The sequence below is a fragment of the Symphalangus syndactylus genome, chromosome 1 (assembly GCF_028878055.3).
Source record: "Symphalangus syndactylus isolate Jambi chromosome 1, NHGRI_mSymSyn1-v2.1_pri, whole genome shotgun sequence".
Taxonomy (NCBI): Eukaryota; Metazoa; Chordata; class Mammalia; order Primates; family Hylobatidae; genus Symphalangus; species Symphalangus syndactylus.
In genome coordinates, this window is record NC_072423.2 from 39,779,018 (window position 1) to 39,800,337 (window position 21,320).

Sequence of the window (21,320 nt, forward strand, 5' to 3'; positions counted from 1 at the left end):
ACTCAAGGACAAAAAGAAATGTGTATTCTTGTGGTGTGTGTGTTTTAGGGCAAATTGGCTTTGGGGCCAAAAGCATTTGAAACAAGAATGGCAACATGTTGATAATTATTGAACCTGGTTGGTGGGTCCCTGTTATTTGTTCCTTTCTTGTGTATGTTTGAAATTTCCATAATTTAAAATTAAAAAGTAAATCTGTGTTAGAAGTATTCAAGTAGTAGTGGTATTTAGAAAATTTGGAGGAAAATGTTAAAGTACAATAATTGTGGACAACTTTTGTCTCAGTTGCAAGTAGGGTAGGGTGTCATCAGAGCATGAAACATAAAAAATTCTTTGAGTGTGTCACAGGACTACCACAAAGTCTTCTGCTGGTGCTGTCCAGCGGCCTTTGCTTAGAAAGCTTGCAGATTTGCCCCACTGGTTCCCTGTCACATGAACTTGACTTTATTTTTGCTTGAAATATGGAAAATTGTTAGAAATATGTGTGAAGGCTAAACTTTATATTTTATAAAATTCCAACTATTAATATATTATCAATAACCAGGAAATTGATGGTTGGGTAGGGGTTGTGCTGAGGTAGAATACAAGTTATCAGATAACTCAGAATTACCAGTAAAGTCACACTACTCAAATGGGATACAGAATAGATTGAAAACACTTTATGCTGAGTGAGACTAACATGATTCTGAGTTTGCTGACACTTCATTCTTACATGAGTGTTACTCTCCCTGCTTCTGTTGCCCTTTTCTACTGTGTCAGACAGTGTTATGTCTTAAATTCTAATTTCCAGAGTGCACATTTTAGTTCATGAGTTATTTCTATCCTTCTGACAGACCCTGTATCATTATTTTTATTTGGTTAACCTACCAGTGGACATACCAGCAGACAGAATTATCTTCCAGGCCCAAAACAGACAAAACAAAAGTTTCGTTCAAAATTACCTAGATACTGGTGTTGATGCTCCTTGTGCTTGATGCTCATTGAATCAATTCCTTGAGTCTTTATAAGAGGACTTTTCTTAGGAGTTGTTTTTTTTTTTTTCTGAGCAACTTTTTTTTTTTGCTTGAGAAACTTAAGATGGGCATAACCTTCCTTCTCTCTCTCTCTCTCTCTCTCACACACACACACACACACACACACACACACAGTCTCTCTCTTTCATTTCTGTATTGTAATGCAAGTTATTTAAGTTCTTCTCTTTGTCTTTTACTCCCCTGCTCAAACGTTTTTAATGATTTTCAAAATTTTGTTGCAAGTTATAGATTACACATTATCATGTGGACTACCATTTAATAATTACTGTCTTGCCTCTTACGCGACAGTGAAGGGTGTTCCCAAGTTGTGGTAGACAGGGTGTGTTCCTCTTTGCGTGTGATACTACCAGTACTAGTTTTCATTGGTCCTAAGGTGCATATTTTAGCATTGCCAAAATCCAGAAGTGTCTTAAAATTGCTGGTGACCAGGTGTCAGCTGTGATGTATTATCATTGCCTTTATCTGTACAACTTTGATGTTATTGCCATGGCATGACTGGTTAGCTGTACTCCCTGGCTTTTCAGTTAATAAATAATTTAAGGACATTTTGAGAAAGAAGCATGAATCCTGGCTGTTGTCTGAAAACTTTTCATTGATGAATTCTCATAAGATCCAGATTGTATCCCCATTAACACATCCAGTTAATGGTGTCGGTGACTTGCAGAGAAATCTGAGACATTAGTGGAATGAAATACAGTTTTAAAAGATACTTTTCTCTCTAAAATTCCTGCTTGCACATAGGAGAGTGTCATGTGGAAAAATGTATGCATTAATGACTGAGTGAAAAGTGATTCAGAAGATTCTTCTGTACAAAAGGGAATATGTTAATTCATTTTGCTTCCATTTCTTTGCCGTATATACATAATATTTTCTCTCTCAATAGTACATAATTAAATTAGATCAATGACATCCTAGCATCAGTAAAATATGGTATCTACTTTTCAATATGTAGATTTTTTGCAGCTAAGACATTTTAATTTTCTAAAAAATATATTATTTTGGCTCTGAAAAATCAGAGTGAAGTCTTGCAGTAATTGGGAATTGGATATACTGCGAATCAGAAATGAGTATACTTGCTATTTAAAACAAACGGTTGGCCGGGCGCTGTGGCTCACGCTTGTAATCCCAGCACTTTGGAAGGCCGAGGCAGGCAGATCACGAGGTCAGGAGATCGAGACCATCCTGGCTAACATAGTGAAACCCTGTCTCTACTAAAAATACAAAAAAATTAGCCAGGCGTTGTGGCGGCGCCTGTAGTCCCAGTTACTCAGGAGGCTGAGACAGGAGACTGGCATGAACCCGGGAGGTGGAGCTTGCAGTGAGCCGAGTTCGCACCACTGTACTCCAGCCTGGGCGACAGAGCCAGACTCCATCTCAAAAAAAAAAAAAAAAAAAAAAAAGTTGATGACTACATAAAAGTAGATTAAAGCATAAATAGCAGTATTATGATCGCCATCAAGCTCATTTAATGACAATTGAAATGTTGATTATCCTTATTTGTTAATTTGACCTGGTTTAAAGGATTACCATTTCTGTTCCACCCAGAGAAAAGGCAGTGGAGAATATTTTTATCACTCACCAGATTTTAAAAATGAAATTCATTAGTTCTTTCTTTCCCCTCAATTCCCAGTTTGCTTTCTTTCTTTCCCACCCCCAACATATGCATGTATTTTGAATGGGGACTGCTGAGGATGAATCATTATAAAAAGTTGTGACTTTATTTGTAAAGCTTGGTGTCCTATAAAAAAGGAAAACGATTCATAGCCAATGTGGCAAGATGTCAGCATCTTTAATTTTAATGATGGAACATGGATTTTTTTCCTACATTTCTGGACTTGTGAAATATTTTGTAACTTTTTTTCAAAGGTTATTTTCCTATTTTGGGTTGATAATGATAATAAGGGCTGTATGATTTTTAGGCTAAAATAAAAATAGTGTAACTGAAATTGGGCAGCATCCTGTATCTATCTTGGAGAAAATGTTTAATCTTCCTGCAGATAATTTGAAACAATTTTTCTTTCTTACGGTTATAGGGCTATGCACCACCGCCTAAAAATGGGATTGAACAGAAGCGCCCTGGACGCCCCTTGAATATTACATCTTTAGTTAGGTTATCTTCAGCTGTGCCAAACCAAATTTCCATTTCTTGGGCATCAGAAATTGGGAAGGTAAAAGCTCTCCATTTTGGATAGCAGGACAGTGACCCCACTGAGGGTTGATTTACTGTGTTTTTTCTTAAGCTGTTGGCTTCAGCTCTTTTTGTTTTTGGATTGTAATCTCTAAAAAGCAGTAATTTTCAGTTCAGACACGGCAGTGTGGAGATTCTTAAAGTTAAAAACTTTAACTCTGAGCTTTCCTGAATATCATCTCTTTATTTTTCTGGAAAGGAAATATTCATATTTATATTTCTTAAGGTAATGATTTAACCACAATTGTATGTATGTTTGTGTTTAGTATTTTAATAGAAGCTTTGGATGATAAATATTTGTGAAGAGGAACAAAGAAAGTTTTATCAGTTTGGGGGAGAAATGGTTAAATGTACACATGTTGTGATTAGAAATAATCTGTTCTAGCCTTTCTATAAACAACTGATATTTCAGATAACGTGTAGGCATTTGTATAAAAATATTTACTTAGGATTATAATATTTTCTCTATACCTTCAAGTTGATAAACTTGACTTTCTGCTGATTTTTGGTCTTATAATAAATTTTGTCAATCTTGGGATACCAGTTAATACAACAAGGAATTTATATTTTAGAATTACCTGTTTATATAACTGAAATAACGAATGGACAGGAGATTTCAGTTAATTTCTGACCATCAGCTTCAGCGTTAATATTACATGAAGCATCAATTTCAGTGTTCCTATTACATGTTCCTAAACAGAATAATATTCCTGTTTTATGGATGGAGAAATTGAGGCATTATTTATAGCAGGAATTTTTTGTTTTACCACGAAGGTAATTGCAGAGCTGGGAGTAACTTTACAGAGATTGGAATAAATGATTGTAGACATTGAAAACTTTTGCCATGTAATGGGGATAATACTCTTCCTTATAATGAAAATGATTAATTGACCTAAAATTTACACCATAAGTTGGGTATTTAGATATTTAAAAGAACATTAAAAAATATTTTAAATACTTGGTTTGGCAGCTATTAAAAGTATTATGTTTATTGTAGAATCAATTGAATATATTTAATAAAATGGGAAGATAGGTTTTTTATTTTTAGCATTTATGTGAAATTATATTTTGTCTCTTCATAGCTCTATAAATAGCTAATGAAGGTTCCTTTGTGCCAGATCTAACAGGTATGGGATTGGACGCTGTTGTTTTCTGGCCTTGACTTTTTAATTTTTATCATTTCTTCATGTGTCTTACATACTATAGTAGCTGCTGCTTGTCAGTAAAATACCCATTTGGGGTACAGGAGTTAATTTATCAAAGCTTTCTTCAAAAGAAAGCTGATACCTGGTTCATTTGAGTGATTTACTCAAAGGCCATGTAGTAGCAGGTGGTCTCTTCTGCCAGAATTAGAACTTTGGAACTCTGGATTTGCAGTGTTAATTCAGACTACTGGCCTTTGGAATTTGTTTCTGCAGTGGAATTCCTCTTTTAAGTGAAAATATGAGAGCCCCATTACATAAAGTTGATAAAAGAATGATTTTGGTTAGCAAGATTCTGGTTAGTCATAGGAGGGTACATTTTCAGGGTGGCCCCCAAGGTACCAGTTTTGCTAAATAAGAACCATAGTTTGGAAACCATTGATCTAACCTATGTTCCCATACCAGCGAATGTTTTAAAGTGATAAATGATCAAGAAATACCTTTAAAATGATTGAGCTTTTATTTTCACTGAAGTAGCTTGGTGAATTTTGTCCCCTTCGCAGTCATTGACCATTTCATGGAAGTTATTTTGAATGTTATTTTTAGAAACCAGAGTTTCTTAAATAAGTATTTCATGTAAACAAAGAGAATATTATCTCTCATCTTTAATGCAGGTTTTTTTTTTTCCATTTGTAGAATTACTCCATGTCTGTGTATCTTGTACGGCAGCTTACATCAGCCATGTTATTACAGAGATTAAAAATGAAAGGTATTAGAAACCCTGATCATTCCAGAGCACTAAGTAAGTAATGTTTATAAGACCAAGCATTAAAAAAAAAAAAAAGATTGAGCATATGAGATGCTTTAATGCTTTAAATATTGTTCACATCAATATATTAGTATATATTTGTTAGCTTGTGTATATACTAATTTATATACGTTACTGGTGAGTAAAATTGTAGACACATTACCACACAGTAGTTTTTAATTATCAAAGGAAGTATAAATATTTTTATCTTTTCTGTTTACAAATTTAATAATTGTTGGAAACAAACAATAGTGCATAATAAAAACTGTGATGAATGTGTGTTGGAAAAGCTTTGAAGCTCAGGGTACTTCCTCTCCTAATTGTTGTTCTGTTCTTAAGTCCTACACAGCTTTCTATTTTGAAAATCTTGCTTACTAGCAGTTTTACTTTTAAAAAGAAATTTTAAGAATTTAAACAATGAAATTTGCATGTTCATAATTCTTTAACTTATATTGGGAGTGTGATTGTGTTGTCAATACATTAATATTTAACATTTTGTTTTAAGATGCTATATATTTCTATAATTCCATTTCTTTGTCACCCTTAATTTAAAAAAAATTTTTTTTTTTTCTCTTCTTTTTAAAGTTAAAGAAAAACTTACTGCAGATCCTGATAGTGAAATTGCTACAACTAGCCTTCGGGTATCCTTGATGTGCCCTGTAAGTAAAGCAACAAAACATTCTGGGGAATTTGACTTTTTGTAAATGATTAACTTTCCTATAAAAGTAAGTGTGGGAATGAATGATATATTATGAAGAATTCTGAACTTTTATCTTTTCCCATTAAGGAATCTTCATGATTAAGTCACAATTCTTTGTATTATTTGGGCATGCAAAGAATACAAAGGGGGAAGATAGCTTTAGGCTCAGAATAATCTGTTGTAATTAATGTTGTAGATAATACACAGCTAGTAATAAAAATATATTAAGAGCCGACTCCTTTTATCAGAATATAAATGATACTGAAAAATAGCAATAAAGTGACTAGGGCCTGATAAATGCTAATTGATGGTCTTGGTTTAGTGAGTTAGGATGTGTAGGATGTCTTTGTAATGTTCTTTTAAATTGCACAATAATTTTTCTTTTATATCTCCTTACATAGAAAGTATGAGGGAGAAATCAGTCAGCAACTCTCACATCCTCCTGTGTACTTGCCACTGAGCTAATTGGGGGAGAAAATATTGAGGCTTGCTTAGAATGTTAATAATTGAGTTTGAAAAATAAAACCAACTTCCATAAAAATGGTGCAGACTTCACTTACAGTTAGGCTGTTTTACTACCAAGAGGAGATGGGAGGGTCAGGAGCAGTGAATGAATTGGAGGGGATCCCTTTCCGGTTAAGAAGAACTTAATGAGAAAAGTCGTGGAATCAGGAATTTATAATGTAGTTTTGTGGGCATTTGATGACTACCCACCATTTTGAGAAATGTACAGTTTTTTAAATGGGGAGAAATTGTGTCAGAAAGAAAAGAGAATGATTTGTTGAGTTTCTACTGTATGTTCTTTTATTTAACTGTGTTAGCAAACCTGTGTGGAGGAGTTGTCTTCATTTTGTAGATGAAGAAACTGAGACTGAATGAGGTTGGCTAACCCAAATTACACAGTTATTGGTAGAACAAGGATAAAGATTCTAGTGTTCTGATATTCCTGTTCTCTTTCCAATATACCATGCTGCCAGATTGGGCTAAAATATACATGTCCTGATTACAAGTACATCTCTTTTATTCTGGAAAGTGGTATTTGCAGATCTTTTTTTGAAGTGTCACTCTTTTAATCTTCATTAACTTAAAAACATAAATTTGCCTTTATTGAAATAGAATTTTTTGACATCAGGATTGTTTGGATACTGGGAACCTGCTCTTAGCAAACACAGGGAAGAGGTGTGCAGTTCCAGTAGGGTAAGACCTGAAAGTCCTGAGGGTGTTGGCAGAGGCTCTAGGAGGCATGCGGAAAGACCCACGACTTCCTCTGAGTGCAAGCTCTATGCCAACCTTCAGGCATGAGTTCTTTTCATGTCTTCAGGTTATTATCTTTTTCTTCGCTCTCATGTTAAAATTGACAGTAGATTGAAACAAGTGAAATTCCCTTTTTGTTGGTTAAAAAATGGTTGGATATTGACGATTTTTTATTATGTATCCCTAGTATATTCAAGCAAACATTAATTGCCAGCTCTATTCCACATACAGTCACCATATGGGGAGGAAACTTGTGTCACCATTATGTTTTAGATGTCAAACTATTGTGTCAGGAAGAAAGTCTTCTATACAACTTACCTAAGGAGTTTTACAGTTGTGCAGTACTATTTTCTTAGAATCTTTTAAATTTTTTTTCTTCATACAGATTGCCATTCTACATGAGAGCAACCAAAACAAAATGCAGTGGCCAAACATACTAACGGATTCTCAGTCTTTTTAAATTTTTTTTGAGACAGGGTCTCTCTCTGTCACCCATGCTGGAACACGGTGGCATGATCACGGCTCACCGCAGCTTCGACCTCCTGGGTTCAGGTGATCTTCCCATCTCAGCCTCCTGAGTAGCAGGGACTATCGCCACACACCACCACACCTGGCTAATTTTGGTGTCTTTTGTAGAGATCTTTTGCCATGTTGCCCAGGCTGGTCTCAAACTTCTGACCTCAAGTGATCTGCCCACCTTGGCCTCCCAAAATGCTGGGATTACAGGCATGAGCCATCTCACCTAGCCAAACTTTCAATAATAGTGAAAGTAGTGTATCAGAGAGGTTAGGATTCCTTCTATGTAAGAATAGGGAGCAGTTCCTTCCAAACATTACCAATTTTTAAGAAAATTAACTTTTCAGTTACTTGAAGAAATGAAGTAACAGATCAAATAGGTTTTTGAAATCTTGTTTTAAGTTTCTTAAATGTTTTTTTCTCTCTGCTCAGAAGTGACAACAGGTCTATTCGTGAGACTGTCTTTTGAGCTTTTCCTTGGGGTTCATCAATCTTTTCAGAGCACTTTCTAAGAAAAGAATGAATGCTACTCTTTGGGCTATAGTAGTAGTGTTAACTACTTTATAGTTGGGTAGCTAAACTGTAATATGTGGTATATATTAATTAGAATACCAGACACAGGTATTGAATGCTACTCTTTGGGCTATAGTAGTAGTGTTAACTACTTTATAGTTGGGTAGCTAAACTGTAATATGTGATATCTATTAATTAGAATACCAGACACAGGTGTTTTGATTAGATTTGGTGGATGGATGGATGACAGAAGTTAGATGATGAAAGCAGTGTTTGAGAAAAAGTTAGTCCTATTATCAGCTGGAGAAAGCAGAATGGAGTCCAGCCAGCTAACAATGGAAATAACATGGGATCTGGTGCAGTAATGGGAAACGGAGAAGGAAAAAAATAAATCCCGGGCACTTGAATAAGAACTGAGCCCTGGGTTATTTGGCAAAAACAAGAGAAAATGATAGTGTAGGGTAATAGAATAAATGTTTGTTACATTTCACAATGTTTTCGTAAAGTGATTTGCAGTGGAAGTGAGTCTGAATAGTGAGAGCAAATTCTAAAACCTCTGTCCTTGGAACTAAAGGAAAGTAATGTCTCACAGTAGTTATTGAAGAGGATCTAATTGAGTGTGCATAATTATATTTCTGAACACCATATCTGAATTTTATGTAGGAGTTTCACTTTCGTGATTTCAGCTAGTGATTTTCAATCTGTCCTGCAGAGGTGGGCTGGGTAGCTGGGGGAGAGAAAAAGAAAGAAAGCTAGGTTTGATTTTATCTCTTGAGATTCTAATATGTTTAAAAAAAAAAAAAAAAAAAAGTCCTGCTGAAAATAGTTGGAAACCATCAGTTTGGGCCTTTTCAACTTAAAAACTCTCTTAATTTAGATTGGTAATAATCAGTCTACAGTGAATAGAATTTGGATAATGCCAGCTTAACATTTTATAGGAAAAAAGTGTTGCATTACTTGGATAACCATTCATAAAAATAATAAATTTCAAAAAAGCATCATCATCAGATTAAATTAGAATTTATTTTGATGGCACATTCAGGTCCTTTTTAATAACATGCCATAGTCACTAGGCAATTGATAAAATTTTGCTAGCTAGTAACAAATGCCTTCGTAGGAAATGCTCATTAGTTCTTATAAGACAACTAGAGTAGGATTAAATTTAGGGTCAGCAACTTTTATAGTCCTGGATATTCTCGTTTCTGTATGCTGTGGAAATTTTAAGGCGGTGACAGGAGAGATGGAAACAGCATGGAAGAAAACGACAAAAACAATCCCTAAACAGCAGTTTGCAAAATGTGGCCCATGGATACATGAAGGTCCCTGACACTCTTTGAAATGAACTACAAAGTTAAAACCTTTTATGATAATATTGACACACAATTTTGGCTTTTTGTGTTCTTTTTCTTTTATGAGCATAAAGTGATGTTTAACGTGGGTTACCGGATAGATGATGATGATGTCATTGCTCTGATGGCTAATGGAATGTGTACTTGTGTACTCTTGTCTTTTAAAAATATGTTTTAATTTCTAATATACAAATATTGATAACTATAGCCCACATACATAAAACATCTTTGAAGTCTTAATTTTTTTTTCTTTTTCCTTTTCTTTTTCCTTTTTTTTTTTCTTTGAGACAGAGTCTTGCTCTGTCGCCCATGCTGAAGTGCAGTGGCACGATCTCAGCTCACTGCAACTTCCACCTCCTGGGTTTAAGCAATTCTTTTGCCTCAGCCTCCCAAGTAGCTGGGATTACAGGCGCCTGCCACCATGCTCGGCTAATTTTTGTATTCTTAGTAGAGACGGAGTTTCACCATGTTGGCCAGGCTGGTCTCGAACTTTTGACCTCGTGATTCGCCTGCCTCGGCTTCCCAAAATGCTGGGATTAGAGGTGTGAGCCACTGTGCCCGGCCTTTTTTTTTTTTTTTTTTTTTTTTTTGACAGAGTTTTGCTCTTGTCGCCCAGGCTGGAGTGCAGTGGTATGATCTCGGCTTACTGCAACCTTGCCTCCCAGGTTCAAGCGATTCTCCTGCCTCAGTCTCCCGAGTAGCTGGGATTACAGGTGCCCACCACCACGCCTAGCTAATTTTTGTATTTTTAGTGGAGATTGGGTTTCACCATGTTGGCTGGACTGGTGTCGAGCTCCTGACCTCAGGTGATCCACCCTCCTCGGCCTCCCAAAGTGCTGGGATTACAGGGGTGAGCCACCATGCCTGGCTGAGGTCTTAATTTTTAAGAATCTAAAGGGGTTTTGAAACCAAATGAGAACTGATAACTGTAAAAACCGTGGTAGGCAGAGTTAGAATGTTATTTTAAAGAAAAAATTATAAAAATTGACAAATAATACCTACTTTTAGATTATTCAAATAGAACCGAAAAGTAAAAATGATAATTTTAAATTCACAAGGTCTGTTATTCAGAAGTAACATTACTAGTAGCATGATAGATTTTTCCAGATTTAATTCTCTATAATTATATGTATGTTTATTGGAAAGTATATATACTGTCCTATGGCTTACTGTTTTTTAATTAACAGTGTATCTTAAGTATATTAGTATGTGTAAATTGGTCTTATTTTAATCATTGTGGGCATTTTGTTGAATAGGTATAGGGTAATTTAATAATGAGTTTAATGACTGAGTTGTTTCCACACAGTGATTGTTTAAAGAAGCCAACTCACTTATGTTGGTGGAAAATTTCTAAATAACCAGCCCATATTTATGTTGGTACTACCTAAAAAGAATAACATGTGATTTTTAAAAAGGATAATATGAAAATCTATTAAAATTATTCATTTTATAATTGAAAGGATATAAAAACCCAGTTATCTCATTGGGCTCTGAATAGGTATTTAGTCAACATTCATTTTTAATGGAACAAAAATTTAGCAAAAGAGGAAAAGGTGGATAATTAAATTAAAAAGCTAACACCATTTGTAATGTTATAAAACTGGGATGTCTCTGGGATATGAGGACCATTTGGATTTGTGATATAGCTCCATCAGCTGTGTCTCAGTGAGTGTGTGGTTTTAACCTCTTATAGCTTCAGCATCTTCATTTCAGAAATAGAAATATAGATACCAGCTTTTCTGGAGTCATAGAGTTATGAAGATTTTATGAGATTTATATAAAAGCCTTGGGCGTACTGTAAGATTGTGTTGAAGAAATTTGTTTTTAAAGGCAGGAAAAATATAGAAAGATGTATCATAAGAAGAGAAGCTGCCCCAGGTTTTATTCTGACCTTTTTCTGTTCTAAGTGATGAGTTATATTGTGCCACATACCTTGATCGAATCACAGTAATTTCGAGGCTCCCTTTTAGAACTCTGGTTAGACACTTAGGTAGAGGCAGTATAGCAGTGAGAGGGTGGACTCTGCAGGGCCAGAGCTTCCCAGGTCAGACCTGCTCTGCCATTTTCTAACTTTGTTGTGTTAGGTTACGTAGTTTCTTTGTGCCTTAGTTTCCTTATTTATAAAATGGGGATGATAATAATACCATCCTTTTAGTATAATTGTTATGTAATTGTAAAAGTGTTTTTGAGATTAATGTGAAGTAGTCAACACTGTACCTTGCACGTAGGTGGAACTATATAAACGTTACGTCTGTGTTGATGATTCAGCTATTTTCTTTTTAAATTACCACATTACCAGGTGTTCATTTTAGAGGAATTAGAAATTACAGATGAACCAAAAGAAAAAGAACATCCTAAAAAGCCTACCTCCCAGGCAGAGCTAAGAATGTTTTAATTTTGCCATGAATTCTTTCAAACTTTATAACATAAAAAGAGGTCTGTCTTCTTCGTTTCCTGTTTGTTGTTTTCCCCATTTCCAGTCCGTCTCCATTCATTCTTCTATCTGGTCAACAAATACTGAGCACATACGGTGAGCTAGTATTGTGCTAGGACAGTGGGATTCAGTGGTGAGCGGAGATCTAGACCATCTTTTTGGAGCATAAGATCTAGTGGGAGAAACAAATTTTCCATAAAAATAGCAGGACTGGTTATAAATAGTGATATTTTCTGTAAAGGAAATATATGGGGAGATTTGAAGGATTATGTAGGAAAACCTGGTCTGATCATATCTGGGTGTTGTGTACGTCTTGGTGCCGGTGGACCACTACTAGTTGGAATAAGAATTTAACAGCACTAGAGTTAATCAAAAGTATATTGAAAAATTGACACAGTTGATTATATAAAAACAAATTTTCACAAATGAAAAATATATTTGCAGTTCATATTACACACATGGCTGATTTCTTATATAAAGAGTGCCTATAAATAGATAGCAAAAGATTAATAACCAAATGGGAAATGCGAAAAGGTTATAGGTAGAAAGTTCTTAGAAACACAAGTGACTCTTAGAAGTAAAAGAAGAGGCTCAACTACCACTTATAATAAGAGAAACGTAGTTCACAACTGTAATGGGATATTTGTCACCTTCCAGATTGGCAGAGACCGAAGAATTTAATAACACTATATTGAAAAGGTTGAGTGGAACAAAGCATGTTAATACACATGTATGCATAACCCAATAGGTACTTTTTGTGGAAGATAGTGTGTTAATGTGACAAAAATTACAAATGTACTTCTTTCCACCAAAAAGTTATACTTCTAGGAATTATAAATATTATAAATATAAAAATCTTAGAAATATTCATTACAGCATTGTTTGTAGTGATAAAAGATTGGGAACAATTTAAATGTCAGTCATTAGTGTACTGATTTAATAAATTATGATACCTTCATATAATGGTAGCTTTGTATATACCAATTTGTGTGCAGTAGTCACCAAGTTATATAACAGAAGTGAGCTGGAAAACAGTGTGTATTGTATACTATCATTCCTGGGAAAATATTTCTTGAAATACACACTTGGTTTATGCTTAGAACATCTATGAAAGGACATGCAAGAGATGGGTAACAGTGGTTCTCTAAATAGGGAAACTGGGGACCAGATAGGAAGGAGTCATACTTTCATTGTATATGCATCTGGATTTACATGTTACCTGTTTTGAAAAAGTGAAATGGTTTTCAAAAATCATAGGGCAATCAATGAATAAAAATATATTGTAATCTTCTTGGGAATACATTCTGATTTGGATTTCTATTTCATTTTTATCATCTTCTTGTATGACATCTTCTGACTTTTACAACTGACCATGTTCACTCTGAGCTCATTCTCCTTTCTGAAATAGTTTTCTTTGTGTTTCCTGTCCTGTAGTTAGGAAAAATGAGGCTGACAATCCCATGCCGTGCAGTGACTTGTACACATCTGCAGTGTTTTGATGCTGCCCTTTATCTACAAATGAATGAGAAGAAGCCCACCTGGATTTGTCCTGTGTGTGACAAAAAAGCTGCCTATGAAAGTCTAATATTAGATGGGTAAGTATTATCCCTTTTAACAGCTGACATGGACTAATACAACAGCTGTTGGCAATGCCTTTGTTTACTACAACTTACTGAACTAAATTCTAAATAAATTCTACTCTAGTATAAATCCAGATGTTTGTATGTTTTCTGTCTTATACATAATTATACTCAATCTTATTTTTTAAACTGTGGCTAGTGGCATTTTTATCTCTATAATATGATTTGCTTTGAGGGCAATGTTTTTGCTTTCCAAGATTATATTTTATAAAGCCCACAGGAAACAGGGAAAAGTTTGCTTTGTGATGTCATTTTGCTTACCTAGAATTTCTTGAAGTAGCATTTAGGGTCTGTGCAAAAACCAGAGGAAGTGATAGGGTAGATACAGACATAGCTCTTAAGTTCAAAACTGGAATTCATGCCCAGGTATTTCTGACTCTGGAGTCCAAACTGTAAGCATCATCTCTCATATTATATTGCATATCAGAATTTGGAAAATGACGTGAACTAATTTTTAGTATCTTTTTTCAAATAATACTTTTTAAAAAATTGCACATCATCCATGTACCATGTAAGATTTAGAAAACACAGTTAATGAAAAGATGAAAATAAAATTAGCAGTACCATCCTATGGTGGTGATGACTTTGTTATTGACATTAAAAAAGACTGAAATGATACTTTATGTAATGATTTATATTAATATATACATATGATTTTCACTCAATATATAGTGAAAAGTATCCTAGATTTTTAAAGATACTTGTACAACTTGAACATGTTTTAAGCCAGGCACTGTGGTACATGCCTGTAGTCCTAGCTACACAGGAAAGTGAGGTGCGAGGATCACTTGAGCCCAGGAGTTCAAGGTGAGCCTGGGCAACATAGTGAGTTGCATCTCTAAAATAAACAACAAAAGTTTTACAAGAGTATTATCTGTGGAGAGGAATGGAGAATGAAGAGTGAGTGGGACTTTAATGTTCCTTTCTGAACTTTTCCTTTGCTGAATTTTTATTTTTAGCTTATTTTGAAAAAATTTCAAACCTACAGAGGAGTTGGAACAGTAGCACAAAGAACCTCCCATGTAACTATGACCCAGATGCTTCAGTTGTTAATGTTCTATCACAGTTGTTGTATCACTTTCTCCCTTAATATGTGTGCATATACACATTTTTGGTGTGTGCATTTATGAATGTAGAGAGAGATGATTATTACTATTTTTAGAATTCTTTTGAACCATTTGAGAGTTACATGTCATGCCCCTTTGCACATTAATATTTTGTGATGTTTACTAAATTCTTGATATTACATATTTGTTTCTACTTTTTCAATTTAAAATTGCCCTGTGATTTTAACATTTTTGAAGGTGGCATTTTGTCTATGTCTGTGGAGTTTTCTTCAAGTTCTTAGAAATAGAAATACTCAAAGGGAATGTAAGACTTTTACTATTTATTATTAAGATGCCTCCCAGGAGGAGTAAGCTATTTTTCCCTTCTAGTAAATCATTTCACTCTCATGCCAACAGGCATAACATCGTCCACTTCTCAGCCCTCTTAGCAGCCTTACGTATTAAAACTTACTTTAAAAATGTCTACTCGTGGGTGTGGTGGCTCACACCTGTCATCCCAGCACTTTGGAAGGCCAAGGCAGGACAATTGTCTGAGACCAGGAGTTTGAGGCTGCAGTGAGCAATGGTCATGCCATTGCACTCCAACCTGGGTGACAGAGCAAGACTGTTTCAAAAGTAAACAAAACAAAATGGAACAACAAATAAAAATGTCTACAAATTTCCTAATTGAAAAGATAGCTATTTTAATTTTTGTATTATAGGAGTTCCCAGATATTTCTTTAATTCCATATATTGGTCATTATAATATCTTTTACAAATTGCCTCTTAATATTCCTTTTTTAAAAAAGATTTTGCTATGGGCTTGCTCATCTTTTTCTTACTGGCCTATACATAGTCATTATAGATTGAGGATATTAATTTCTCTGTCCACATGTGCCAAATGTATTTTCCCAGTTTGCCTTTTATTTGTATTTATTGTGACCTTTGTTTTCCATTCAGAAGCTTTACATTTTTTTCATCAAGTCTTGTCTTTTCCTTTTTGAACGTCTTCCTTGAAAGTGTTTAGAAAGTTGTAGAGATTTTATATGAGCACTTGTTTGTTTTCATCAGACACATTTGTGATTCCTTTTTCCATTGTGCAGTTGTTCCGTCATACATTGCTTCATGAATTCATTCAACACAGTACTTACTAAATACCTATCGTGTCAGATACTAGGTCTAAAAATGGTGAGCAGAGCACTTCTAGTATAGGAGACGGTAAAAAAAAAAGCATATTAAGTGTAAAGTGCTATGAAGGTAAGGAATGACACCGTGGGAGGAAAATTGGGGATGAGGAAGGAACTTTACAGTAGGGAATAGGTGATGCCATTAAGGTAGGGATCACCTCACCCTAGCACCCAGGTTATTCTCAACCACATTTACTTGAATAATCTCTCCTACAGATCTGAGATACTACTTGCATTATCTAATACATTTCTTGTAAATACTAATGTTAACTTCTGAACTGCTATTTGTTCCATTGATCAGAGTATTAGTGGGCCAGTACAAGACTATTTTAATTATTAGATTTCTATTCTGTGGTAGTATTTCTTAGGCCATTTCTTTTCAGAATGTTTTTGACTAGTGTCACAATACATTCTGCCATATTCACTTGAATAAAAGCATTCTCAAATTACACAGAACCTTTTTGGATTTTGATTTTCATTATGCTGAATTTTCAGTATAATTGAGAAAAATAAACCTTATGAAGTAGGCATTTTTGGCATAAGAACTACTCATGTAAAATGTACAATTTGATAAATTTTGACCTATTATAAACCTATGAAATCATTATCCCAGTCAAGATAATGAACACACCCATCACACCTAAAGTTTTCTCATGTATGTTTTCAATCTCTCCCTCTCAGTCCTCAAGCAAACACTGATATGCTTTCTGTTTCTATAGATTAGTTTGGATTTTCTAGACTTTATGTGAATGGAATCATAAACTATGTGCTTCCTTTGTCTCACTTCTTTTACTCAACATACTTGTTTGAGATACATTTATGTTGCATATACCAATAGTTCATTTTTATTGCTTAGTTGCATTCTAACCCACAGTTTGTCAGTTCATGCGTTGATGGGTTTTTTCTGGTTTGGGGCTGTTGGAAATACAGCTAGTGTGAACATTCATGCCCAAGTCTTTGTGTGGACTGTTTTCATTTATCTTGGGTAAATACTTAGGGTTAGAATGCCTGGTCACATGCCAGGTGTGTGCTTAACTGCAAGAAACTGTCAAACTGTTTTCCAAAGCGGTTGTACTATTTTGTATTATATTTCCACCAGCAGTATATGGAGAGTTTTGATTTCTCCTCATTCTCATTAACATTTGGTATGGCTTATCTTTTTTTTTTTTTTTTTTTTGAGAAGAGTCTTGCTCTGTTGCCCAGGCTGGAGTGCAATGGCACCATCTTGGCTCACTGCAGCCCCCGACCCCAGGTTCAAGCAATTCTCCTGCCTCAGCCTCCCCAGTAGCTGGGATTACAGGCACCCGCCACCACGCTTGGCTAATTTTTTGTGTCCTCAGTAGAGATGGGGTTTTGCCATATTGGCCAGGCTGGTCTCCAACTCCTGACCTCAGGTGATCCACCCACCTCAGCCTCCCAAAGTGCTGGGATTACAGGCATGAGTCACCACATCCGGCCAGTTAATCTTTTTAATTTTAGATCATGCTAGTGGTATATAGTGGTACTCCATTGTGGTTTTAATTTGCATTTTCCTTATTACTAATTGTATTGAGCATCTTTTTGCGTATTTATTCTCCATCTGTATGTCTCTTTGGTAAAGTGACCAAACTTTTGCCCACTTTTGTTTGTTTGTTTGTTTGTTTTGAGATGGAGTTTCGCTCTGTCGCCCAGGCTGGAGTGCAGTGGCATGATCTCATCTCAGCTCAACCTCCACCTCCTGGGTTCAAGCAATTCTCCTGCCTCAGCCTCCCAAGTAGCTGGGACTACAGATGTGCACCACCACGCCTGGCTAATTTTTGTATTTTTAGTAGAGACAGGGTTTCACCATGTTGGTCAGGCTGGTCTCGAACTCCCGACCTCGTGATCCACCCGCCTTGGCATCCCAAAGTTCTGGGATTACAGGCATGAGCCACTGTGCCCGGGCTTTTGCCCACTTTTTAATTGGGTTTTGTTTTGATGTTATTGAATGTTGGTGATTCTTATGTATTCTGGATATAAACGTCTTACCAGGTATATGATTTTTAAATGTTTTCTGTCATTTTATCTTTTCAGTCTTTTAACAGTGTATGTCAAATAGCAGAAGTGTCTACTTTGAATGAAGGCTAGTTTACCAAGTTTTTCTTTTATGAAAGATTGTGCTTTTGGTATTATTTTAAGACATTTTCCCTAACTCAAGGTCACAAATATTTTTCTGAGCTTCCTGTAGGAGTTTTATAATTTACTTTTACACTTAGGTTTATTATTTCTGTCAAGTTAATTTTTATGTATGGTGTAAGATAAAGAACAGAGTTTTTGTTTTTGTTTGGTATATGGCCATGTGATTGCTGCACCATCATTTGTTAAGATTTGTTTTTCCTCATTGAATTGCTTTTGCACCTTTTACAAAAATTAATTGACTATATGTGTGGATCTCTGAACTGTTCTATTGATTTATTTGTCTGTAGTTATGTCAATACTGCATTCGCTGGAAGTCAGGTAGTGTGACTTTTCCAACTTTGTTCTTCTTTTTCAAAATTATCTTGGCTATTGTAGATTCTTTGCATTTTTATACAAATTTTGGAATCAGCTTGTCAATTAGGGGAAAAAACCTGCTGGGATTTTGATTTGTTTTTCATTGACTCTGTAGATAAGTCTGTGGTGACATAACAATATTGAGTCTTCTGATTTATGAACAGGATGTATCTTTCTCTTTGTCTCAGCAGTGTTTTGTAGTTTTCAATGTGTCTTGTACATCTCTTGTCAAGTTTATTCCTAAATATTTCATATCTCTGTGGTATTTAAAAAAATTTTGTGATTATGGCTAATATATAGAAATGTAGTTGACCTTTGTATATTGCTCTCATATCAAGATATGTTATTCCCATCCCTTAGTAGTTCTAGTAGCTTTATTATAGATTACATAGGATTTTCTATATAGTCAGTAATGTTTTTTAAATAAAGATAGTTTTACTTCTTCTTTCTAACGTGGATGGCTTTTGTTTTCCTGCCGCCTTGCATTGACTGGTCTGGTAATATGGTGAATTATGTTGATTGACTTTTGGATATTAAACTAATCTTGTATTGTGGGAATGAACCCCATTTGGTCATGATTTGTTATCCTGTGTATATTTGTTGTGGGATTTGTTTTGCAGAGTTCATGGGGGATGTTGGTATTTAGTTTTGTTGCAATGCCTGCCTGGTTTTATTATCAGAGTAATGCTAACCTTGTACAATGATTTTGAAGTAGTGGTATTATTTCTCCTCAAATATTTGGTAGAATTCCCTAGAGAAGACTTTGGGCCTGGGATTTTCTTTGTGGTAAAGTTTTTAACTACAGATACAACTTATTTAATAGACATAGGGCTTCTTAGGTTATCTGTTTCTTTTGGAATGAGTATAAATAAGTTTGATTAGAAGCTGATTTTTCTGGTTTTCTTTTTTTCTATTTGTTTTGTTCTTTGTTATTTCTCTTTTCTTGCTTTTACTATAATTTGCTTTTTTTTCTAGTTTCATAAAGTTACTGATTTGAGACTTTATTTTCTAATTAGGGAAGATTAATGCTATAAATTTTCCTTTAAATACTACTTTAGCTACAGTCCACAAATTTTATTACATTTTTATTTTCAATTAAGTTCAAAATCTTATTTTTATCTTTGACTCATGTTTCTTTTGTTTAGTTTCCAAATATTTATGAATTTTTCAGATTTTTCTGGTACGGACTTAATTTGAACTTAATTCAAATACACTTTGCTTATTTTAAATTTATTGAGACTTCTTTTATTTCTCTTTTCTTCCCTCCTTCCCCTACCCCATTATCCTTTTTTCTCGAAGTTAAAGTTTATAAATTATTTTACTGTATAGTAACCTTTGTCTGCTGATGTTTGTTTTGTGTGCTGTGTTAGAGGTTGTTCTTACTGCCACCCTCAGCTAGGAGGCTCCAGGTATGTACTTCTCTCTAGCCATTTATACTCATTGAGTTACACAGGTGATGCTCAGTAAGTTACTTAACTATTATGTTGCCTGTTACAGATTTAAAACATAGGACAAAGGGAGTGTAATAATTGTTGTAAAGTATAAAGTATTGCAATACCAAAAGAAAAGTGGGTCAGCTAGTATTACTTAATGTTTTCAAGGTAATGTGTATTACTTTCTTATTTCACCTTTAGGCAAAGCTGTTGATCACATGTATGTACTTCTTAATTGTTTTTTAGGCTTTTTATGGAAATTCTCAATGACTGTTCTGATGTGGATGAGATCAAATTCCAAGAAGATGGTTCTTGGTGTCCAATGAGACCGAAGAAAGAAGCTATGAAAGTATCCAGCCAACCGTGTACAAAAATAGAAAGTATGTGTAGAACAGCAGCAGAGAGCAAAGCAGTGAGACTCGTGCAACATTATCATTAATCTTGGACCCTAGAACTATACATTTGGAATTCAGCTTGTTGACTCAGTCTTTTGATTATATATAATTTTCCCCCAAATGATTTTTATTCTTTCCTGAATGAATGTGCTAAAGTTTATACCATCTTATCAGCTATTTCATAGTATATTTTTCCTGTGTAGAATAAAGGAAACATTCATCTAAAATCATTTTAAAATATGATGTTTGTTACAAAACGAAAAGTTACAAATGAATTTATATGAACAGTTTTTCAGAATTGTTCTTAGAGTATCTGTAGGTGGAACCCTAGGTGGAGGTGAGGTTAGAGAGGCTGCATCATTGGTTAATGGCCTTGGTGGTTTGGAGATGGTCACAGGTTAGTTGCTGAGAAAATAAACAAATTGTTACCTTCCATTTCTTTGTGGGGAAGAATTTTAACATTACGTTGATTACCTAGAATGTATACTCATCCATCAACTGCCTGCATCCATCCACACTAAGTAGGGAAACTGAGGGCATTTGGAGTAATTGAAACGCACAGGTGAACTTAGAGTTTCTTTTTATCTAACAGTCTCATTGAAACCCACATGTGAACTTAGAGTTTCTTCTTATCTAACAGTCTACTCACTGCATTTCAGTTTTGTTCTGATTACATTTGAAGTTCCAACAAACAATGTAATGAATGGAGTAAGAAGAAAGGGGAAAAAATAAAGGATTTATGCCATTATTAATTATTCCTCTGTGATTGACACTGAACCTGAGTGCAGTGATCAAGGTTTCTCTCACCTTTCAGAAAAATGGGGAGTGATTTAGTTGATAAGTTTCTATTGCTTTTCCATTATCAATTGTCATTCATTTTTAACTAAATACATTACAGATAATAACATACTTTTCTATGAAAATGTGAGTTAACAAATATGATATGTGAGACTATCTTTGTGGGTAGAAAGAACCTATGTGATTAGCAGATAATTCATAAGAAAAGTTTAAATGTCTGAGTAACTTAATTGAGAGGTTTGGGTTTTTTTTAACTTATCAAGATGAAAGTTTTTATTAAGTTCTGGTTTATGGTGAAAAGTCTGTACTTTCTTTGATATGACCATAATTGCTAGACTGGAAATGTCTGGTTCTGAGCTAACTGTGCCACATGTC

The 21,320-nt window shown here is 34.8% G+C and overlaps 1 protein-coding gene across 15 annotated transcripts in view; it reads left to right on the forward strand.

Annotated features, from left to right (window-relative positions):
- Positions 1–21,320, forward strand: part of PIAS2 (protein inhibitor of activated STAT 2) — a 119,517-nt gene that overhangs the window by 73,724 nt on the left and 24,473 nt on the right. For 11 of the 15 annotated variants that reach the window (XM_055232948.2, XM_063639874.1, XM_063639918.1 and 8 more), the window contains 5 exons: positions 3,065–3,199; positions 5,058–5,163; positions 5,755–5,828; positions 13,370–13,530; positions 19,999–20,132. In XM_055232948.2, coding sequence (XP_055088923.1) covers positions 3,065–3,199; positions 5,058–5,163; positions 5,755–5,828; positions 13,370–13,530; positions 19,999–20,132 — 610 coding nt within the window. The remainder of the gene's footprint in view (positions 1–3,064; positions 3,200–5,057; positions 5,164–5,754; positions 5,829–13,369; positions 13,531–19,998; positions 20,133–21,320) is intronic. The other 4 variants (XM_055232968.2, XM_063639869.1, XM_063639888.1 and 1 more) reach the window with 1 other exon arrangement.